This window comes from Engystomops pustulosus, chromosome 8, assembly GCF_040894005.1.
Source record: "Engystomops pustulosus chromosome 8, aEngPut4.maternal, whole genome shotgun sequence".
In the NCBI taxonomy this organism is placed as follows: domain Eukaryota; kingdom Metazoa; phylum Chordata; class Amphibia; order Anura; family Leptodactylidae; genus Engystomops; species Engystomops pustulosus.
In genome coordinates, this window is record NC_092418.1 from 87,864,753 (window position 1) to 87,890,138 (window position 25,386).

General features: G+C 41.7%; 1 protein-coding gene across 1 annotated transcript in view; it reads right to left on the bottom strand.

Annotated features, from left to right (window-relative positions):
• Nucleotides 1–25,386, bottom strand: part of AGPS (alkylglycerone phosphate synthase) — a 139,119-nt gene that overhangs the window by 78,389 nt on the left and 35,344 nt on the right. Inside the window, exons 3-10 of the mRNA XM_072121633.1 lie at nt 22,318–22,408; nt 20,822–20,942; nt 18,924–18,998; nt 15,417–15,488; nt 15,123–15,202; nt 12,410–12,490; nt 7,745–7,870; nt 1,674–1,782 (exon numbers count right to left, since the gene is read on the bottom strand). Of these exons, the coding sequence (XP_071977734.1) occupies nt 1,674–1,782; nt 7,745–7,870; nt 12,410–12,490; nt 15,123–15,202; nt 15,417–15,488; nt 18,924–18,998; nt 20,822–20,942; nt 22,318–22,408 (755 nt within the window). The remainder of the gene's footprint in view (nt 1–1,673; nt 1,783–7,744; nt 7,871–12,409; nt 12,491–15,122; nt 15,203–15,416; nt 15,489–18,923; nt 18,999–20,821; nt 20,943–22,317; nt 22,409–25,386) is intronic.

The window sequence follows — 25,386 nt, forward strand, 5'->3', positions numbered from 1 at the left end:
TGTCAATATGGACCAAAATCTCTGAGGAATGCTTCCAGCACCTTGTTGAATCTATGCCACGAAGAATTGAGGCAGTTCTGAAGGCAAAAGGAGGTCCAACCCGTTACTAGCATGGTGTACCTAATAAAGTGGCCGGTGAGTGTATATGTATATATATATGACCAAGGTGCTTATGTGATAAAGTACAATAATGCAGATACATATAAATAAGAGAAGCCCATATAAAAATATCAATAAACCAATACTGCTAATGGATTAAAAGGGAGTCTAGGTGTTCGGTATTGGTCCTGAAGACGTGTGTAACCATTCCTCGTTATGTTGTTAGTAGCACAGTGCTGTGAAAAATGTATTTATATATAAATATATATTTATATACAATATATCATTCCTATATTGTAGCTGGACTTTGAGCACTGTATTAAACTGGTATGTGAGAACACTTCATTGTACTAATGAACAGCCCCTTTCCCCAAAATAACATCTATTACACAGCCTCCCCCCTGCTCCTTCAGCACTTACACCTCTCTCTGCCTGATGTAATCTCGGGGGACCAGCACACAGTGGTGCGGGGAAAGAGGGAAGGGGTGGAGTGATCCTTGCTGAGGGTTACAAACTGTAAAGCTAGCTGTAAAGCTACAACATGGAGGGGCTCTGGTAGCACACTCCAGTGCTCGTCAGGATTATTAGCATGTGGATGTTGATTTTAGAAGAAAGGAGGCCATGAATAACAACTATACAAGTATTACCACAGTCACAGTGCCCAGATCTATGAATAAGTGCCCCTGCTTGATCTTGATGGTAGATTTCCTTTAAAGCAACTTTTACTATATGTTGAACCCCCAAAAACACCTGCACAAAAAAAAAAAGTGTCTGTATCTCAAATTTAAGGAAATAAAGTTCCAATACTAGCAGCAGGCCTCAGTCACAGAATAACCATCACTTACACCAGGACTGCATTTCACCTGCCGCCACCTTCTCCTGTTATCCTCAGGCGAGAACAGGTGACAATATTGGAACGTTCCACGCACTTTCCCCGAATTTACCTCCAGTGAATCACTACATGCTATAGAAATCATGGCAGGAAACAGACAGGATGGATGCGGGAGACCATTGCACACATACATATCATTTTTACCACACAAATGGAAGAGAAAAACAGCCCGACCTGCCCAACATGGCCAGAAACTAATTTTATTCAGTGAATAATCATCTACAGGCAGTCCCCGGTTTACGTACAGGATAGGTTCTGTAGGTTTGTTCTTAAGTTGAATTTGTATGCAAGTCGGAACCATCTATTTTATAATTGTAACCCCAACCAAATTATTTTTGGTCTCTGTGACAATTGGATTTTAAAAATTTTGGATTGTCATAAGAACCAGGATTAGCAGTATAGATTCATTGCAGACACATCTGATATCTGTTACAGCGGTTTATTGTGGCCTGGGGCTAAAGTACAGTAAATTACCAACATCCAGAGGTCCGTTTGTAACTAGGGGTCGTCTGTAAGTCGGGTGTTCTTAAATAGGGGACCGCCTGTATTTCTGTCCTTATATCCCCTACATATTAGTTCTAGGGAAGCAATTTTGACCCATTAACATCTGACAAGGTATAAATGAATCAGGCGCTGTCTACAAACATTTTTTTTCCCTCTGCCAATAAAAAACCAGCCGTACCTTCAGATCCCATAATAAAATGGTAAATATCAGGTCCCGTTGACATTCGAGGCCCCTGGCAGCTTTTCTCCACGATGCCTTGGGGAGTTACAACTTTTAAGTGTACAACCTGCAAAATATTAAAGACATGAGAGACGAATTATAGAGATGCAAACACAAGGGAATGTGGTAACCGTGTAAATATGTGTCTAATATTGGGCAAAAATCCAATGTATCTGCCATCTGCTGCTCTATGGTAATGAAGAGGAGATCTGCACTTTTCTGAGGAGTTCAGCATGTAAGGATGTGTCTGCTCCGCTCTATCGAAAGTGCGAACATGGGGACTTCAACAAGTTTAAAAAGTGAAAATTAATGTACATTAATATGATAAAGCATAACAGGTTGTTATACTGTGCAAGAGAAGAAGAGCCAGTTTGTGAAGCTACATCAAGGAGAGGCTCCATTAACACCCCCAGAGCCCTTCTGGCTCATTAGCATAATTTTGAAAGTTGATTTTAGAAGGAAGAAGGCAATAGATAACAACTATAAGAAGATTATCACGGTCATGGTGCCTGGATCTATGAGTAGGTGTCTCATGACAGATTTTTGACTGTAGATTTCCTTTAAAAGAGGACCAATTTGTCATGCTTTGCGCAGCGCCGCGTAATGTGTGTGCGCTATATAAATAAAGAATTATTATTATTATATTAACACTAATGTGTTTGATAAGGAGGGTTATAGAAAATCCCATTCTGATTGGTCAAAATCAGGCATGTGACAAGACAAGATCATGTGATGCCCCTTGGCCAATTAGGTTAGAGAGGCACCGTGATTGGCACAAAGGATTTCAAACTCAATATCAGATCATATTACTCAGCCAATCATGACCTGCAGTGGTGACCACGCCCCAGGAAGTGATTGGCTGAGCAGTATTTGGAGAGGGAACTGAAAGCAGAGAACTGAGGTGGTCTCGGGTACCACAAAAATATTAAGTGTGGTGGATCAGTAAGGAAAGTAATTAAAATATAAGCCCCACCTCTCAACAACCCCTCCCACTGGTTGCCACCCATTTGACAAAAATGGGATCTCTGTGTTTAAAAAAATGTTTTTAATTATTTTACAATACACATGTTACATACTAAAGCATTGGGCACATCATGTTTTATATAGGATAACATTTTGGAGACCCCCTTATAATGATTAAGCCTTGGTTCCATCAGAATACAAGTAAACACGCGGCGGCTCCGGCCATGCAGTCATTTGTCTACACAATGATTCACGGCAAAATTCCTTGATAAATGAAGGACTGGAAGGACATAGAAGCGAAAGTTCAGATATTTCTTTGTAAAGATTGCTTCCATACTGCCCTCAATCATCTCTGCCAATTAAAACATCTCTTCCCCCCGGGGACCCCGGCATTGATTACTCATTTTTTAACCTTCTTTAAATGAGTCCCCTCTTTCATGAAAACATCTAGATACAAGGGACTAGAATCCTCACTACATTTATCAGTGCCTGCACAATGCCTTTTAGAGAAGGTCTGGTGTTCTGGGAAAACATCACATACATCCTTGTTAAAGTCCATGCATCAACATAGTCTGGAGTGGGGCTGTTACACATTACAACGATACTGGTGAAGCGGATACACACTGGTCAGGTTTGTGTGCAACTACCTTAAAGGGGTTGTCCGGAGGTTGAAAAACATGGCCGCTATCCATGAACACTATTTGTGCAGATTACAACTCGGCTCCATTCATCACTAAGCAACTGAGTTACAATACCGGCAAAAACCATGGTCAGGTGTGGCGCTGTTTTTGGAAAGATGCCATGTTTTTCGGGACAAGCCATTCAAGGTGCATAGTTCTAGGATACTCTCTCCATAGAGGTCCTCTGAATGGCTTTTCAGTATAAACAGAGCTTTAGACTAGGGACTACATATGACCACAGCGGGTCTTTAAATCCTGATTCATTTGTGTACGGATTTTTTGCACAACCACAATACCACTCCGTGCATAGTGATATAGGATGCAAGGAGTCCCTTCTTACCCACAATACAGCGGTGCCATATGGGAGTTGCAATTACAGTATTAAAAAAAGGGACTCCTTGCATCATATATCACTATAATGCACTGGGTCCCGTCCTCGCCACTGTGGTCACTCCTTATAAGTCACCTAGGGGCAGTCCAGGATTCAAAGACTAAAAACAGTCACCAAAAATAGCCCAAAAGATGGCTCCTATGGGCGCCAAATGAAGCTGTAGGGGCCAATTTGCACAATCTGTACAACATTTCGGTGCTGCGGCATCCAAGTAATGTGCTTCAACTATTAAAGTAACTAAAATCCGAAAAACACACTGCACAGACATAGCCTACGTAGATTTCTTGTGAATGGTGCTCTGCAACAATGAAAGAAGGGAAGTCCAAAGTAAAATTTTGCCGCAAAAAATTGCAGGTCAATTTTGTTGCAGAATGATTCTGCAGTATGTGAATACAATACTAAAAAGAGAGCTAACAACTCCTTAGATCGGCCAGAAAGTAAAACCAGCAGTGTTTAGGATACAGTATTTTTTGGACTATAAGGCGCACCACAAATAAATGCCTGCTAAATGTCTAGGTTCATATATAAGGCGCACCAGATTATAATTTCTGAGAAAATCAAAGGATTTTTTGTGCGCCTTACAAGTACTGTATTTTCCGGACTATAAGAAAATGAACTTCCTGGTGCACTGTGGGTGGAGCTGTGCCTGCCAGGGCACTCTGCTAAGAATCCACAAAATTTTCCCTAAAATTACTGATTATTGGTAAATAATTTGGGAGCTAATAGACTCCCTGTGAAATGTTGCTCCCCTGCCTATATCGGAAATTTTCTATAGATTTTACATGTACAAACAGACAGGTATATTAAATAATGCATCCCATGTGCACTGGGACTTAGAATTTGATTTCTGCCATAGCACAGCAAGAAGAATTATTATGCAGAAGACGAAATTTGGTATATTGGCAACCCTAATTCCTGAAAACTCTGAACCCCATCCCCCTGCCAAAAACAATAGGAGCAGCCATCACATGTAACGTGCTCATAGAAGGATCGATACAACATCCGCCCCAAAGGGAGCGCACCTGTGGGCTAAAAAATTATTATAGTTCACAGATCCACCGGACACGTTCACGTGTCACAATATATCGAACCTGAACACACAAGAGCGTTAAAAGTCTACAAGCTAAGCAGTTTATGGAGCTATATTTGGTCTTCCCATTCTTAACAGCCAAGACGCAGGTAAAATGAAAAATGATAGGAAACATGACAAATCCCTCAGAGAGCAACGAAACCGAGTAAAGAGCTGAAGTGGTGTAATGTATCTGACTCCACTGTGCCCTTATGTCCGCACGTCCTGGAAACACCTAGAAAATAAGGTGATGTGTCCATCTGGGGAAGACTGAGGAGGGGAGAGGGGACAATGTAGATTAGGAAGGTCTGTAATGTTTCCCTTAAGTCAGTGGAACATGTAATTAAACTTCATATTCCACAATTCAGAATAACAAGCATTAGTCTGTCATTTAGATTCCCCATCACTTCACTATATCCCGCACCACATGATGCCAATAATAATAATAATAATTATAATAATTCTTTATTTATATAGCGCACACAGATTACGCAGCGCTGCACAAAGCATGACAAATTGGTCCCTGTTCCCATGGGGCTCACAATCTAACAGTATGTTTTGGAGTGTGGGAGGAAACCGGAGGACCCGGAGGAAACCCACGCAAACACGGAGAGAACATACAAACTCTTTGTAGATGTTTACCTGGGTGGGATTTGAACACAGGAACCCAGCGCTGCAAGGCAGAAGTGCTACTCACTCAGCCACCGTGCTGCCCTATGTACATATCCAGGTTGTCAGGACAGTGTAACATAAGCAGGGTGCACATGTATCCCCAATAAAAAAGGAAAATGTTTGGAGGGGAGGGGATCCCACTAAAAATTCTACAACAAATCCTTACAGGCTTTGGCCAGTTTACCTCACGTTTGTGTAATGTGTGTAAGTATGGGAGGGGGGGGGCAGTATATTAGGTAATCTACCAATAGACATCTATTAAATGTTCTGCTCCGCTTTCTTGATATGTAAAGTGAAACCTCCTGTCATTTACCTCATTCATGAGCATAAAATGGCCACAAATGGAAGGTCATGTGATCACTAACTGGTGATTGCTTATGGAGAGCGGCCATTTTAAGGTCAGGGATGTCTGAGGTAAAGGTCGAGAGGCTTCACTTTACATATCAATACAGCAGTACACTAACACATACATTAGAAAAAAACCCCTTCAAGTCATAGCTAATACCTAGTTCCCTTGTTTCTATGGCGCAGGTCCTCTGACTTTTTTAAGTAACCTTTATTCTTGTTGGAGGAACAGTTTCAGAAACATAGGAACACAAGAGCATCTGATTTTAACCCCTTAAGGACGCAGGGTTTTTTCGCTCATTTCTCGCTCTCCACCTTCAAAAATCCATAACTTTTTCATTTTTACGTGTACAGAGCTGTGTGAGGGCTTATTTTGTGCTTTCCCATGATGTTATTTATTTTAACATGCCGTGTACTGCGTAGCTGAAAAAAAATTCCAAATATGGAAAAATTGAAAAAAAACCGTCACGTTCTTGTGGGCTCAGTTTTTATGACTTTGACTGTGCGCTCCAAATAACACCTCAGCTTTTTTCTTTGGTTCGGTGCGATCGCGGTGATACCAAATTTATATAGGTTTTGTGTTTTAATACATTTTCAAAAATTAAATGTGTACAAAAAAGAAAAAAAATTTTTTATCATCTTCAGACGCTAATAACTTTTTCATACTTTGGTGCACGGAGATGTGTGAGGTGTCATTTTTTGTGACGTTTTCATTGCTACCATTTTGAGGTCTGTGCGACATTTTGATCATTCTTTGTTCCATTTTTTATGTGATGTAAAAAGGTGTAAAAGTCGCATTTTGGACATTTGGGCGCCATTTCCCGTCTCGGAGGTCACCGCCGGGGTAACAGTTTTTATATTTTGATAGATCGCATTTTGGAAAGCGGCGATACCTAATGTGTCTGTGATTTTTACGGTTTATTATGTTTTATATCAGTTCTAGGGAAAGGGGGGTGATTTGAATTTTTAAGATTTTATCAAATTTTTTTTATTTTTAAACTTTTTTTTTTCTTTTTTTTCCCCACTATTTCTTAAACCATCTAGGCTAGGGTACATTAACCATAGCTGGTCAGATCGCTCCTACCATAAACTGCAATACTACTGTATTGCAATATATGGCTTTTTTGCAGCTCATTCATTACAATGAGCCACTGGCTCATTGTAACGAATCTGCTGAAGCCATGTAGCCCCGGGTCAAACGAAGACCCGAGGCTACCATGGCAACCGATCGCCGCCCCCCCGATGACGTTTGGGGGAGCGACAAACGTAATAAAGATGGCTTTAAAAGCAACTTTGCCGGCGGCATTGAAAGGGTTAATAGCCGCGACCGGTGCAAGCACCGACCACGGTTATTAGCGGTGGGGGTTTGCTGCAATATGCAACAACCCCCACCCTTGTATTAAGAGGACTCAGCCCGTGAGCCCTCTTCATACATTCCCTGTGCCTCTGCGCCGTAGAGCTACGGTGCAGAGCGTTAAGGGGTTAATACCTTATGCATTTGTTGTGCAAGGTGGGTTCTCCTCCATATAAACACACAAGCTGGGCCATAGTCTTAACCCTGACCTAGGGGGTGGGGCAGGGGTTAATATACAGGATATATATATAAGAAGGGATACATTACTGGAGCATGATGTTGACGTGTAACATTTGAACATATATTTACCAACCTATAAAATCGCTCACTATAAAGAAAGTGAGAAGCCGAGAGAAACGTAACGCTCTGCATGAGTCCTGCCGCTATAGAAAGTATTAACACTGAGGTCTGCATGGAAATAGTATTTCGTACATCATTAGACGTGGGAAAAGATCACAGAGGAAGGGAAGTCTGTGGACTGTGTCCTCCAGATGATTTTACCACATTTTAGAAGCAGGTCATGCGTGAGAAAGGAAAACAGAGGAACTGCCTTACCAGGTCTTCAATGTTTCCATAGATGTTCTTCTTCATCCCCGATGCCCGTGTAGCCACCCAGCCGCCCAACGTGCTGAACTCCATGGAATCTGGCTCGTGACCTGTACAGTATCCACTCTCCGCAAGCTGGAAGAGATCAGATGGAAAGCCATGATAGATGGGGAAGGAGAGGGGGGGGGGGCACATGTTCCATGTGAAAACTACCACCAGGATCAAGGACTGTAAACCAAGCACAAATAAAACCTGGTATGTCCCCCCTGTGGCAAGATCCACTCTTCTTAAAGCTTGTTATGCCCTGGTCTTTATGAAAAAAGGCTTTACAATTTATGCAAATGAGCCTGAGGGGCTCCACGTACCATTATCATCTATGGAGCCTGAAGGGCTCCAGGCTCCATAGATGTTAATGCCCTTTCTGCAAACAGCATGACAGGACATGTACAATCTGCTCAGCTACTCCTGCTCTATAATGTGCTGCTTGCAGATGGGGCATTATTTACAATCTGCTAGGGATATTTTGCCCTAGAACATGCTTTCTGCAGGTGGTACCAGGTCTGTGGAGTCGGAGACCATTTTGCTGGAGTCTGAATAAAATGGACCAACTCAGACTCCAAAAACATAAAATAATTGTTACAATAAGTTTACTGCAGTATGTGCTGTATTTGTTTCAGTAGAACTTGGGGAAATTATGGAATGTCCTATAAATGTCTATTCTATTCCTGATCTAAGGATGTGGGCTTTTAGTTGAGATGAATGTGACTGCACATTATGTACATGCTCAGTAGTAAAGAGGGGAGTGAAAGGAATATCTGCACTTATTTTAGAATTGCAAGATTGATCAGGAAAAGCAGATTAAGGCAGGATTGTCCAGTATATATGTTCTATCTGTATAGGGCTTCTTCTGAGTTCATGTTTGTAGAGGTTAGCTGTTCTGCTGGATTCTATATATTATACATAGAATATTTAACATCTCAAATTCAGAAATAGAGAAACACACAAATGAAAAAGTATTATAGGTATAGAAGCTAAGCCTTCATGTTATCTAGCACTGCTACACTGTACAGCATTATGATGTGGAACACTTCATTAGAGGTTCCCGATATTGAAAGTTCAACCGTTTTTTTCCCCATAGCGCTTTGCATAATTACAATTTATTAGAACTATAGTTCTATGGTTGGATTCCAATAAATAGATTTTGTTTTACCTAAATATCTTGATAGGACACTATGTAGAATCTGTACACCTGCTCTCTAAAACACTGCCTAATGATAAGACACCATGTACAATCTATTCAGCTCCTCCTGCTTTATAACATGTTGCCTAAAGATAGGACACTATATACACTGCAAACGTTGTGTAGAGGCTATTATAAGGTCAGAACAGACCTTGCCCTAGAGCAGTGATGGCGAACCTATGGCACGGGTGCCAGAGGTGGCACTCAGAGCCCTTTCTGTGGGCACTCAGACCATCACTCCAGGACAGAGTTCACCAAATAAAGCAACACTTCATTGACTGTTGAGGGAAAAGTGGAAAGGTGACAGAACTGCAATATCTTTAGAGGTTCTCATTCTGGACCCACAATTCTTCCTCTACAGGGGGACCCTGGAGAGAAGCTACAACGAGAGTCTGAATTTCCCTTCCTTCTTTGAACTGTATTGGTTGCCTCCAGTGGCCGATATGATTGAAAGATGTGGAAGAACACGTAGCAATACGTTATTGCTTAAAAAGCTATGTTGGCACTTCATGGTAAATAAGTGGATTTTGGTTTTAGTTTGAGCACTCTGTCTCCAAAAGGTTCGCCATCACTGCCCTAGAGGCTGCCCGCAGACAGAACACTATGTAGAATCTGCATAGCTCCTCCTGCTCTAAAACATGCTGCCAGCAGATACTGCAGCGTGCCTTGACATAGAACACCAATCTGAATGTGTTCAGCTCCTTCTGTTTTATGCAGATAAGACACACTGGGCATTTACCAAGGGACCGATTCATGTTTTTCCCTGAATTGCCCCGGGTTTTTGGCGCACGCGATCGGATTGTGGCGCATCGTCGCCGGCATGCACGCGACGGAAATCGGGGGGCGTGACCGAACGATAACCCGATGGATTCGGAGAAACCGCCGCATTTAACAAAAAAAAAAAAAAGTGTTGCGGGACACGTGCTTACCTTCACCCAGGATGGCTCGGTGAACTCCAGTGCGTTCTGACGCTCTTCAGCGCAGCAGCAACACCTGGTGGACGTCGGAGGAACTACCTTAGTGAATCGCTGGAAATCCACCGCAGAGAACGCACCGCTGGATCGCAAATGGCCCGGGTAAGTAAATCTGCCCCAACATACAATCTCTGTACAGCTGTTCATGCTCTATAACACACTGCTTACAGATCAGACATCTATCTAGTAACTAAAGCAATTCCACATTTACCATGCTGTCATTTTAAAAGGGAACCACCTCCCCCACCTCCCCTAAAAATCACAAATCGTCCTTGAAATAAAGACGACCCTTAAGCTTTTTTGTTTTGTTTCTCTAGAGAAAAGTTGGGATCATCTAATCCCGGTGCCAACATATGGCCTGGACTCTCTGTCAATGTACTCAAAGCCCTGAAGACTGTAATATCAAAGACATAGTGTACAAGGCAGCTCAAGGACTACAATTGATTGATTTTACTTATTTTTTTTTTACTTTGTGCTTTTTATTATTCTGCCTAATCACACCAATGACTTTGATGCAAATGAACGCTCAGTTCGTGAATTACTCTTTAATGAAACCAGATCTTGCAAGAAAAAAAAAGTTTTCTTGGAAAACTGCATCCACAAGAATAAGAGAAAAAAAAACCCAACTTTCTACGTCTAAATCCGTCCAATAAATAAAGTCGTTAATCTCTCGTTCCCTTCCCTCTAATGTGATATGCTGCAGCCTTTACAAAATGTGAGCAAATTGCCTGCACTTAATTCTCTCAAGGACTGATGTCTTTTAATGTACAGCCATCTGGTTGGGCTTCCTGTATGCAACAGCCCCATCTATTAGCGATGCAGATCATGCATTCCTGTACATTAAATAGTCACTTGTTCCTCATTTTTCCATATTAGCTCGGCTTTGCCATCTGTACGGCACCTGAGTCGGAATAGATGCCCTTAAACTGCTACAAAACCGAGCAGTCCCACTGAAATCATTATCAAGGCTCAGCAGTCTTGCATCAAATGCTACGGAGTCAGCCATCTGTGACTCTGGAGTTTACCGTAGACCCTGCGATCAATCAGAAGTAATCAATTTTGGTTAACCGAGAATTTCCGCACTGGTAATAAGTCAATAAAAGTAGTTTAAAAAAAAAAAAGTGTGTCAAGCGAGATGTTTCCATGCAGGTCTTTGATAAGTCCGGGGTCAGGCGCTGTAACGTCTGCGTTGCGGACAGGCTTTTACGCTAATAGTTTCCTTCGGTGTGTTTGGAGAAAATGGGCGATTTCAGCAACACAGATTATAATAGTAAACATAATAGATTCCTGAAAGTTATGAATTGTCCCTACAATGATAAACATGTGTCTTATGGAGAATCTCACTTGGTAAGCAGTAAGTGGCGGGAGAACCTCTATAGATTGCACTAATAATTAGGATGTCTCTATGGGGATAATAATAATAATTTTTTATTTATATAGCGCACACAGATTACGCAGTGCTGCACTGAGCTTGCCAAATCGGTCCATGTCCCCAATGGGGATCACAATCTAATCAACCTACCAGTAGGTTTTTGGAGTGTGGGAGGAAACCTGAAGACCCGGAGGAAACCCATACAAACATGAAATATAAAATATCTAAAAAATAAAATTATACCCCCCATAAAGGATCAATGGGGCGCCGATACTAGACCAGTCACCACAATGGGAGATCTATGTCACATCATGTGAACAGTGGATAGGTTGCCTAGATTTGATACTGCTCCTCTCAATCTGTACAATCTGCAACCGGTCCTCAGATCTGTGATCCGTGTAACCAGTGTCTAATCCACTGCTGATCCGTACATCTGCAAAAGAAGTCCGTTCGTCATCCGTATATGATCCATTTTTTGCGTATCACGGAAAAAAGAAAAATAAAATGCTGGAAATTTATGTCACAATATGGTCAAGGGATTGACTTGCAAATACAGACCACACCCGCATGACACCTGTGTGGCATCAGTATTGTTCACGCTCCAATGGACTTTTCTATAAGCACTTGTGAGACAAAAGTGCAGACTAGAATGGGACCTGCTTTGAGTTTTCTACAGGTTCCAAACTGATCGGTGAAAAACTTGTTCATGTGCATGGGTCCATTAAAATTTGGACATCCGTGTCATCCGCTTAAAAAAAGAAATAAAACAACCCACGGACAAAAACAATGGCCCAAAACCACTGGAGATCGTTACTCTGTGTTCTCATCCAGTGACAATAGTCATCTGAAACTGGTTCTTCATTCTAATGGGATCATGGGAGCCCCCACACATGTCAAATCTACAAAACTGGGAGCGGACAGCTCCATGCTAAAGTAGTCAAACATGTGGACCATACCTACCAACCTATCTCAATAAAACAAGATTTTAGAAAGTCCCCTTTGTTGTTCCCATCATACAGACTGCACTTTTAAAGGACATGACACTCTTCATAGCAATATACGAGAGAAAGCACCAAAATTACAATTACCTGTTTCTCTAAATCCTGCCCAGTGATGCCAGCTTCGACATGTGCTGTCAAATTCTTCTCATCGATCCAAAGAATTCGATTCTGAAGAAATAGGTAGAGATAGAAACATATAAATATCTTACAAACATGGTGGCGAGTTGTCATATACAGAACTGGAATAGGGTTCAGGTATCCAATGCCAATTAGTCTACATTTACATCTACATCATTTACATCTCCGTTGTAAGGATAGCTCGGGTGGATTCCCAAGTATTCTTACACCCAAGGGAAGCAACGTATGCTCATATAATGGAATCATTTATCCCGTTTGGCTCCGCCCCCCTGTAAGTGAGAGGCGGAGTAAACATCGGCAGTTGTCATTGACTTGTTCCTGCAGATGTTCTGGGCGTCTTTGGAGAGACGATTTTTGGACATTTACATCCCCATGGAAACACCCACAGTATATGGAGGCCAGGGATGGATGCCATACAGTGGCACCCATCCCAATAGCCTTTAATGTTCTGTTGAGTATATCTCCAGCAATTGCTGCTGTTATTCTTCTTGCTTTTCCTGCTGTCCCCGATGCCCCCACCTGCCAACCTATACATATAACACATATGTCTGAAGCTTTTGTGGCACATATGCTAAACGTGTGCAAGAGACACAATTCATTGCCTTACAATTCATTGCACCTTGGATATGGATAGGACATGCCTGATCCATTGTTCTCACGGGGGATAAGCGGTAGCCAGATATGTATATTTTACTCCTACTAAAATGCATGTGTCCAGCTACAAGATCTTTAAAGGGAATCTACTACCAGGATCAAGAATAGAAAACCAAGTACATTTACATGCTGGGGCGTGCCGCCTCTGGCAGGATCTGCTCTTTAAGCTTATTATGCCCATGTTTTTACAAAAAAAAGGTTTTTTAAAATTATGCTAATGAGTCAGAGGGGATGTTTATTGAGCCTGGAGCCCCTTCAGGCATCATTTGCATAATTTTAAAGCCTTTTTTTTCTAAAAGGGGATAAGAAGCTTAAAGAAGAGCCGAGGGGGTACACATCAGCATGTAAGTGTGCTTTGTTTACAATCCTTGATCCTGGTGACAGATGTCCTCTAAGGGAATATTGGCATTCAATGGGTGCAATCAAAATGGTTCATGTGACGCAGTTAGCTTCTCTGCAGCATAAGTAAACAATTATGGAAATTATACACAACCAAATAAGAGGACAAAAATTGATACAGATATGTTGTTAATAATGGCAGAAATACATGAATGTCTCATAGAACTTAGGATGTGGAATGCAGCTTGATGGTTAAAAATTCCAATCAAAGAGTCTCCCCCCAACCCTTCTCCTACCTCTGTGCACCTTGAAAAGTTTAAGAGTGAATAAAAAGCTCCATGGAGAGGCGCTATCTGTGTATGCTGGGAGAGGTCTCATGAAATAGATGAATCACATATGCAGAGCCCAGAATGCCAAGTCCTTGATGTAGAAGCCAAAATACTTCAAATTACCTTTAAAATTCTATTATATCCTGAATGATTCCTTTGTGCGGTTTTACGCAGTTTATTGAGTTTGTTCGGGACTATGATGCTTTTCGCATGTAGAACAGATATGAACTTGTGTTGACCTAAACTATTCCTCCCCAAAAACATCACACTGGAAAATGTGCATCTAACACTGAGGACTGATTCAGTGATAAAGTAATTGGGATACTCGAAGGTATGGTCCAAGAACACAGGCACAAGGCAAGATATAGAATTCTGTACAATACACACATTTCATGAGCCAACTTCCGCATCTATAATTCTTCTAGATGTTATTGGAAACAGTCAACACGTTTGATGATCAACTTAAATTTAGTTCACAGTAGGTTACAGTTTCATACATTTCATATCTGAAACCAGCAGAATTATAAATCGCAGTTCTGGAGTCTGAGAAAGACCAAATTGTCTGAAATATGCACAATTTTACCTTGTTTTCAGTTATGGACATATATGGATTATATTATGTCACTATAGGATTCACATCTATCTAAACGAGGGGGGTATTTTTGTTATATATATTATACATGGCCTCCTTCTAAAATAAACTTTTAAAATTCTGCTAATGACAGCCTGAGGGGCTTCTGGGGTGTTACCAGAGCCCTCCTTTGTGCTACAGATTCAGGGGCTGTCTGACCCTCTCTTTGCTCCTCCAGCATCTGCTTGATGTAATCTCACACAGCAGGTGGTGGGAGTGCTCCTGCACAGTGTAACAGCCTGTGAAGCTGCAGCACAAAGGGGCCCTGGTAATGCCTTCTGGTTCCTTAGCAGAATTTTAAAAGTCGATTTTAAAGGAAGGAGGTCATAGATAACACAGTCATGGTGTCTGGATCTATGAATAAGTTTGCCTCATTTATTATGGATTTTGATAGTAGATTTCCTTTAAAGCAGCAGCCAGTTTACAGGAGTTTCATTCTCCACATTAATTTTTATGGGACTTCAAAGCAGGGAGATCTCCCATATTAGAGATAAAGATGAGGGTTTTACCCTGGAGACCACGCCTGACTCTTATGGCGTAGCAACAAGTTTGGCCTATGCTCACACACGATGTACACACAGTGCTGAAAATCAGTGACCAACCAGCAACAACCTTATTCAAGAATAAATCTAAAGATGCAACCCCCCCCCCCCCCAAAAAAAAAAAAAAAAAAAAAAAAACACCAAGTGGGTTCTTTGGTACCACTTACCATTTGTGAAGTGTCCAACGAGACAATAGTTCTCTTCTCATCTTCAGGACACTCCAACGCACTGGAGACACTTGTTCCACCTGCAAAATGCAACACACTTTCATTATACTTAGGTTTGGTTATTAGAAGAAAATGTAACTAAATGACAATTCACTTGACTGTGTAGTGTACTAGAAGATACATTCTGGCCACAGAGAGACACAAATCACCACATATCAGGTCTAGATTACTCCCCTTTCCTCCTAATGGTTCCCCAAGTTTCAGGTCAGGTTCTCACATTCCGAATATTCTTACCTCCAAATGGAATGATGCAGACGTTGTGTTTACAGGCCAGGTCCACAATCCGTACAACGTCATCATGACAAGCTATGGAAGGAAATAAAATACCAGATTTGTAGGAACATGAATATGGATTTCTAATGGTAACATATTCTGGATATATTTAGAGTTTTTATTAACCTGCAGAACCAGTCATCAGTTTTGTCTATAATAAACTGCAGACCTGCTAAGTATAGGCCCTGAAAATCTGTGTAAACACCCCATTATGTGTTTAGTAAGTAGCAGCAGCACTGTGAAAAAATTGAACTGTTAATCTGGGTTTGCAGCTCATGTGCTCCAGGGCGAGTTTTTCCACCTGAAGAGCTTTCTGCTCTTTGCATAAAACTGTTTCACGGCACCTCCCCCTCCTGATACAGCTCCTACTTTCAGCAGGAGAGAGGAGCTGTGGAGCAGCACAGCGCAGAGAGCAGAAAGCTCTGCAGGCTAAAAGACCCGCCCAGAGCACTTGCAAGAGCTGCAGAGTTGGATTATTAATTCACTTTATTTACAGTCCTGTCTCTACTAACAACATACGCAACATATACAGATCTCACTCCTGTTCTCCGTTTTCAGACAGAAGTCTACAGATCATAAAGCCACAGCAGAAAGACGTTTCCACTACAAATGTGGGGGGAATTTATTAAGAACGGTGTTCTCTCCGGGGGCGAACCTGCATCGATGTTCATTAAGAGGCTTCGACCCTTATCGGAATAGTCAAGACTTTTCTAGTCCAGTTCCCTACTCTGACACGCCCATAGTGCCATATGGGTCGGAGAAAGCCGGAAACTGGTGGGGACCGGAGGAGAATCATGTGGATTCTCCGCCACAAACTTGTCAGAGAAGGTATAATGAATCTCCCCCAATGTGTCTGGGATATTCTTGAAGGGGTTGGCCACTTTACCCCATAAGTTTTGGAATGTATGTGTAAGTGTGGGGGACAGGATATTGGGTAAATTACTAATATACCTCAATTAAAAATTCTGCTCCTATCTTTTACACCATCAGACAGACATTTCCTGCGCATAAAATGGCTGCAGTCATGAACAATCTCCCTGCCAGGACCTTAATCTTATACTCAATACAAGTAATTTTGCCATGGTTTGGGTGGCTCCAGTGAGTTGGACCCTTTCCAACATGATACAGGAGACCCATGATTCATTGTTTTGGAATCAATACAGGCAATCCCCAGGTTACATACAAGATAGGGTCCATAGATTTGTTCTTAAGTTGAATTTGTATGCAAGTCGAAACTGTATATTTCATAATTGTAGATCCAGACAAAAAAAAATTTTTTTTGCTGTAATGGGAGCAAGGATTAGAGAGCTTCACTGGAGGTCACAGGGGGCAGAGGGGTCCGTCTTAACTATGGGCCGGCTGCAAGTCGGGTGTCCTTAAGTAGGGGACCCCTTGTATTAATAACCTGGAGGGTCTCTCACATTATGAGCCATATACATTATATTCTAAATATTAGTAATATTATGACCCACATCACTTCCCACTTCAAACACTTCTTTGGGATTTAAGGAATTAGCCGTTTACAGCGCAACTGCATAAAACTGCAATACAATTAAGTCGTCTAATATTTAACAGTCTTTATTCGGTCTAATTAATGTACAATGACTAATTTGGCTATTTTGGGCCTTAAGCTATTTGTAAAGTTAACCTAGTGCAATTAAATAGCAATAGTGATAATGGCGTCTTTAATAATATTTAACTATTACGGTTGCGCGGGCTGGAATTACTACTCCGTTAATTGCTACTTTGAGTCACAATTCTGTTTAATTGGCGCTGTCTAATCACTAGAGGAACATGGTTGTTGTACAGCCCATTTCACACGGACACTAGAAGCACCTTGTTCGTGGCATAAAGCACACGGCTCCTGAAGAGGATTAACTAGATTGTTAATTAGCCCACCCCCGTTCATTAGAAGGCTCCATTATAAGCAGGACCAGAAGGGACAGTACACAGTGCTACACCAGGGACTGTACAGGGAAGGATCGGGTAATAATAACAATTATAGGAGAGATATGGAGATAGATTGTCAGGAATGATCATATAGCAGTAGCAATGTTCAATGGTTTTTCCTGTGTATTATTATGGTCTTCTGGAACAAAAATATCGATGTCCTACAGGGTTATCAATATCAGATCAGTAGAGGCAAATAGGCAACCCCCATCCATTTGCAGCATAAAGAGTCTACAACATTGGGACAACCTCGGCTACCGAAGTTGCTTGTATATCATACTACGCAGCCCTAATGACTCTGCAGTTCCCATTTCTTTTAGGTCGTCAGCTCCAGGCCCTCCCTCACTTAAAAAGTAAATCTACCATCAAAATCCATCATGATAAACCAGGGACACTTACTCCTAGATCCTGTGGACTGTGGTAACCTTATACTTGTTATCCATGGCCTCCTCCTTCCTAAAAGCAACTTTTACAATTATGTTAATAAGCCTGAAGGGCTCCTGGGGCGTTAACAGCTCCCCTCAGAGCTGCAGATTCACAGAATGTTACACTGTGCAGGAGCACTTCCTCCATCCTGACTGCTGTAATTTCTCCTGCTGAGGAGGAGGCTGATTAAGTGTAAAAGCCTAATTTTTAATTAGAGGATATCTACCAGGATGAAGTAATGTAAACTGGCGTGTAAGCCCACTGGCAGGATCATCTCTTCTTTTAGGTTCTTATGTCCTGGTTTTTACAAAAAGAGGCTTATAACATTATGCAAATGAGCATGAGGGGCTCCAGACTCCATTAACATCAATGGAGCCTGGAGCCTCTCAGGCTCATTGCATAATAATAAAGCCTTTTTTCTTACAAAACAAGGGCATAATAATCTTAAAGAAGAGCAGATGCCTCCAGAGGGGGCACACACCAGGATGTCAATGTGCTTGGTTTACAATCCTTGATTCTGGTGATAGATGTCCTTTAACGGAAAAACTACTGCTAATGTGTGTCAATAAAGCCTTGATATATCTTAAAGGAAATCTACCACCAGGCTGAAGGATTGTAAAACAAGCACACGGACATACTGGTGTGTGTGGCCTTTGGCAGGATCTGTTCTTCTTTTAGCTTCTTGTGGAATAGTTTTTACAAAGAAAGCTACTTTAAATTATGCAAATGATGCAACGTTTATTTGCATAATTTGTTTTTTTTTTCTTGAAAACAAGGGCAAAAGGAAGCTTAAAGAAGAGCAGATACTGCCAGAAGGGGAACACACCAATAGGTCAGTGCTTGGTTTATAAACCTTCATCCTGGTGGTAGATGTCTTTTAAGAGAGAACGATAAGACTTGCCTTTCTTGGGACCCCACATCTCCCGATTTATATATTACAAGTACACCTTATACAAGGTCTTGCTAGTCTTCGCCCTGGGATGTATATGGATTATATAGTAACAGGATTGGTGACCATTCTGCTGTATTGGTCCGCAGTAAATTTCCAGTTCTCTGCTGAAGTGACTTGGAGACACAGTAACAGGCACTTACATGGCCACACGACAACGTCTGGGATTCTTTTAAACATTCCTTCCCTGAGTGCAAACATCTCGTGGAGGCAATGACCTATGGAAAACATATCATTATGAATAAGGAGTGCCCATAAAACCACAGTCTATGGAAGGTTACACGAATAGCAGTATATCTAAAGGGTATTCATCCGTATAGAAGAAAGGAGATCGGTCACCTCTCATGACTTGGTAATTATTCGCCATGAAATCAAAAAATCTGGATCATCTTTTCCTACAGCTTCTATAATGTAACATTACTCCATTATTTTTTTCTAGAAATGTAGGTATAAAACGACAGACTGGACACTGGAAAATAAGTGGTGATAGGATATATAGAAATGCATCAAACTGAGGAACTGTAACACCCACGTATTCATGTATTTCTAGGATTAATAAGAGAACAAGCTAAGAATCTCACATATGACAGATAATATTTTGTTATATACAAGTACCATATTTTTTGGACTATAAGTGCACCTGATTATATGGCGCACCATCAATAAATGCCAGCTTAAATGTCTAGGTTCATATATAAGGCGCACCGGATTATAAAGCGCATCTGATTATAAGGATGAATGACCAGCAGGTGGCAGACCTGTGCACAGCTCAAGGCAGCTGTTGTCTGTAAGTGCGGTTCATATATAAGGTGCATTAGACTATAAGGCGCACCTTTGATTTCTGAGAAAATCAAAGGATTTTTTGTGCGCCTTATAGTCCGAAAAATACGGTACTTACTATAAAAATGGACAGCTTAGGAGAGGTAACAAATCCTCTTAAAGGAAATCTACCATCAAAATCAAATACAAATTAAAAAGATTACTCAAGGTTAAGTAGTAAGGATCTACCATCAGATAATCTGATAGATTTTCTTAAAAGGACATCTCCTACTATCAAAATCCATCACGATACACCAGGGACACTTACTTACTCATAGATCCAGGCACGGTGACGGTGGTAATCTTTTTATATTTGTTTTTAACAACCTTCTGCCTCCTAAAATCAACTTTGACAATTATGCTAAGAAGCTAGAAGGGCTCTATGTTAGTAGAGCCCATCCCTGCTGTAGCTTCGCAAACTGTTACACTGCCACTCCCCCCTGCTCCCTCAGCACTTCCGCCTTACTCGGCCTGATGTAATCTTACACAGTGGGAGGGGGGTATCGTGCTCCTGCACAGTGTCACACCCTCCGGGCCTCTGTTAACACCTCCAAAGATCTCTCACTGGGTTCATTTGCACAATTGTAAAAGTTGATTCTAGAAGGAAGGAGGCCATGGATAACAAATATAAGAAGATTACCACAGTCACGGTGCCTGGATCTATGAGTAAGTGCCCCTGGTTTATCCATGCTGGATTTTGATGGTAGATTTCCTTTAAAGGACATCTACCATTAGATTACCTGATGGTAGATTTTTACTACTCACCTCCCTGTCCCGTTCCAATCAGCAGTAATCTTTTTTTAGTATGTTTTAGGAAGCCCGCATTTAGTAGAAAAAAAAGATTTATAGATATGCTAATTAGCCTGAGGTGCTCTGCAGAGAACTTATCAGTAATTTATTCATCCCCCACTGACCCAACTGGCTCCGCCTACACATTATTCAGAGAGCTGTTGACATCACCGATCACCTCCGGCAGTCATTGACTCTCTGAACACTGTGTGGGCTTACAAGGCGGGTTGGGGGGGGGGGGGGGGGAGGCCATGAATAAACCACTTTGCAATGGAGCCAAGAGGTGCTCTGCAGAGCACCTCAGGCTCATTAACATATATGAAAAAAACAGGTCCTGCGCTACAAATAAAACCAAAATTATTTTACCAAATCACAGTGCGGTCTACTTTTCCGGGGAATGTCACAATAAACACATGCAAAAACACCTCCTCACCGTGAGCTCGGAAAACCCGGTCTTCAACATCTTGAGAAAAAGAAATTCCGATGGCTTTGACGTCCTGGATAAATCCCTCGTTTACAATAGCCGGTGGGGCATCACTTACATTTAAAGATGCCTAATAGAGAAATATTGGCGATTAAAACCCGGGCGATGGATGTCATTTGCTTCCTATAATTGGACTTTAAGAAGACTTGAGTGTAGCATTAGAACAATATGGTAGACTTCCAAGAACAGATCAATACTCCTCTAACAGCCTGGTATTACTCAAAGTGGTAGAGCACCAGGAAAAGCCAACTCATCAAAGTCTAGATGAGGCATATGAACGGATCAAAAAGTTAGCGGTGGAGAGCACATTAAAATATCAATACCGTCTTAAGTGGAAGGCATGCCATTATATGTGGTGTCAGATGAGCCGCTATTACACTTTCATATTATTAATAATCTGGAGAAATCTGGAAGTCCCATCCGGCTTCCAGCTCATGCTGCTCCTGCACAGGGTAGGTGACAACCAAAATGACCCCAGTCACAGCACCCATAGAAGTTGTCACCCCAACTCCTGGAGAAAAAGTTTAATGTAGGAGTCTTATTACAACTAGGTCTCTACCTAAGTAAATTGGTGCTCCCCTCTGTATAATATTGAAATATTCATCCCAATTGTAGCCACCAAGCTTCGACAAACCTATCTATCTATCTATCTATCTATCTATCTATCTATCTATCTATATATATATATATATATATATAGTTGTAACATTTCAATTTTGTAGAAGAAGTCCACTTAAAGTAATGGATACAACTGGGCAGATTCGATTCCTAGTTCTCATTTACAAGGTCTGTCTTGACTAGACGCAAAATCTATCAGTTTTATAAAATTGGACGATGATGGCTAAGAAAAAAAAACCTCTGGTGCATAGATGTACTCGTCTAAGGTTGTCCCCCGCCACTAGGCTGCATTCACTGGTTATGCAGACCGTAATCTGCATGGCCTCTTACATTCCCCCGACAGCAGATGTCCTCCTGCCCAAAGGTCACGGCAGAAAACCCTAAACTTGAAATGGGAAGTACTATGTGAAAGACCCCATTATTATCCATCCCCTCTCCATAGGAAGCAGAGCGGCCGCACAGTAAATCAGTCCAAAGATAGGACCTGCACTCTATATTGCGGTACGGTGAGCCCTGGTGTGCCCACTGCACCATGACCAGGTGTAATAGGCCTCTAAAGGGGGCTGTGATGTGGTTGCAATTTTTGCAGGCCACAAAATCAATCATGTGCATGGTGCCTTACCCCTCTAAGTACCATCCCCTTTCTATGAAACCCAGGCTACTTCTGCTAAGACCAACCCCCTTGTCAGGCAAAGCAAAAAAAAATTGTATGTGTGTTAGTAAATCATGTGCTTCTGGGTAAATGTTCAAGCTCTGCCAATATTATTATGGAAAATTAAGAAATAGGAGCTTAGGTATAACGTTAGAGCTGGTGAAGAGGAACTTACTCGGGAGGTAGTTTTGTGATTCAGACTAGCACCAAATGTCTTCTCCATCCATTCCCGCAATGCTGGTAGCACCATGCCGCTCAGTTTATACCTACAAAAACAAATACAGGACAATATTATACAAATCTAGAAACATACAACATAACAGTCATTTAGGTTAATTTCTTGCATATAACTATCCACCACCTAGTTCAGTGGTGGCAAACCTATGGCACGGGTGCCAGAGGTGGCACTCAGAGCCCTTTCTGTGGGCACACAGGCCTTCACCCAAACACAGAGTTTGCCAGACAGGACTCAAGGCTTTCTCCTGTGGTCCAAGACACCCCAGGACGTGCCGTGCTCAGGGCTATTTTAATGCTACATCCTTGGCTGCCAGGATTACAGGAATAGCCAGAAGGTATGGATAGAGATGGATTGTCATTTGAGCTCCTGCTCTGGGTCCCCTGATTCTTCCTCTTCAGGGGACCCTGGAGGGAAGCTACCATCCAAATTTCATCATCATATTTCTATTCTATTGTTGAACTCAGGAAACCAATATGATTAAAACCTGTGATACAGCAGGGATCAATAAGTTTCTGCTTAAATTGTCACATTGGCTGGAAAGGAGCAGTTCCCCCCACCCTTGGGAAACATGTGACCTTTTCAAATATATGAATAACTCCCCACACTAGGGATTGGCTGTACAGGAGCAGGGGGCGTCATTAAGCCAAATAATGGGTGTTTTCATACATTTGAAAAGGTCACATGGAGTAGCTGTTCCCCAAAAGTGTGGGAGGGGGCTGCTCCTTTCCAGCCCCTCTCATTTGGCAACTGCCTAGTCACACAGCAGATGCTAATGAAAGGTACAATATAACATATCTTTTTTTCTGTAAAACCAATTTTTAATGCAAAAACACTTTGGCAGTGTATGTACTGTGCTCTGTGGGGACAGGGGGAGTGCTAAAAATGGGTCTCCTGGTGACAGGTTCCCTTTAAATCAGCAGATTTGTTGATTGTCCACCAAAGATCTCCCCTGCAAAATCCAAGAAAACCCTTTTTAAAAAGGGTAGTTTTCTTTAACAGTACTAGTCATCTAAAAGTACACCATCCCTCCACGCATTTACAGGATTTACCAGACAGAACCTATAACTGGACAGACCTGCGGAGGAGAGTTCAGTAGTTGTAGGTCCATTCAATCCAGCAGGCGCACAGTGCAAGTTTGTCAGAATAAAAACCCTCTTGTGGGCAAGATGCAAATCCCTGCTCCTGGCTGACCCATTAAAGAGTTAACTATTGATTTTACTGTATTTTTCAGACACACTTTTTAACAAGAAAACGTGCCCGTGTCTTATAGTTCAAATGTCAGAAGGATCCAGCACTGCCAGACTTTTCTGACCACTGTCCTCGAGATAGGGAAATTCTTAGTAAGCGCTTCACCCTAAGTCTCAAAGAACAGTCCCTCTCCCACTTCTGGCCTCCTGGTAAGTATTTTTGCAGGATGTAGAGTGTAGCCATGGGCCGGTTGCGAACGGGCTGGCACTAAGAGCCGGCTCTTTTGCATGAACAATGGGAGTCTGCTCCGTTCAGTGAGCCGATAGCTCACATAACCCTGCCTCTGAACGACTCAACATGCCCCCTTTATCCTAATAAAATCGGGTTAAAAATGGAGTGGAGGGGGTGACTGCATCACTCCACTTGCTGCGAAGCCATGTGGCCAGAGAAGAAGTTGCACTCAGGACTGGGTAAGAAGAGGAGATTAGGTTGTGTGTGCATAGCTGTGCTGAGTGTGTTCGAGTGTTTGTGTATAGCAGTGCTGGGTGTGTTCATGCCAGTGAATGGATGTTGTAGAGCTGTGTGCACCATTATGCCTTAATACAGTTTATTAAGCCCCTCCGTGACAGATGGTCATTGGTGTCTGAATGTCCAAATCAATTTATTACATGCACTTGTTTAAATGAAGAGATTTCTGGAATTTTTTACTTACAATTACAATTTATATATATGTCAATTTTTACAATTATGACGTGTAACTTTAATAAAGCTATCCTATCAAGTTAAAAAAAATATGTCTTTATAAAATTTGACAATAATTGACAAATGTAATTATTCCATCACCCTTTCCCAGGTTCGGCTACTGATGCAGGGGGTGCATGTACTTCTGCACAGTGAAGGTCTTTCCTACAGCTTCTTCCACATTCTGCCTTCAGCTGAAGGGTTGAAGGAGGGGGCACACAACGCCTATATCTCCTAAACCCTAGAAACGCAATTCTGGCCTCATATTAAACAGAAGATCCTCCCCTTTAACGGGATATAAGGCTATGGACGCTTAACAGAAACAAAGATATCCACTAGTAATGTTACATTTGGAAATAGAAAGCGGATTGGTGTCAAATATTATTTTTCCTGTTTTTGGATGACTCAATTTGGGGTACAAAAATACGCTATATCATTGTAGTCTGAGCACCTACCAACTGAGGGTGATAAACTTTAAAAAAATAAAAATGGGGTGACAGCAAATGAGAGGAAAGAGACCAGAAACATAGAAGATATTAACCAATCATTATTCATTTATTGTAGAATTTATTATGTTGCAGTTGAGGGGGGGGGGCTTGAACCCTGCGAAATAACTTGAAAGTCTCATTACCAACAACCAGCAACATACAAACTCAGATTCCCAAAGTCATCATTCTCCTGGATCCGAGTTATCCCAAATCCCTCAAAATATCTATTATGCATGAGAATCTCCCCCCATTGCACTGCACCAGAGAAGAAATCAGGAGACGAGTCCTGCAAGATTTATTAAGGCAAGGTAGAAAAATAACGACACTGCCAAAATATCCTGTTACCCCTCTCCCACAGACTCTGTTTACTTAAACTGTCCTGCTTAAAAAGGAGCCGTTTCAGCTCATTTTTCTGTTCTATGATCAACCGTATCAAATGTATATTTGAGGCTGATGAACATCGCCCGGGTAAAGTACTTGTGCTACACAAACAAATCTGCACAGCATCTGTACTACGTTGGCTGACAGACAGAAACCGCCGCAACACGCTGTACCGAGGTGATGCAACGTGAGAATTCATTACGAGGTT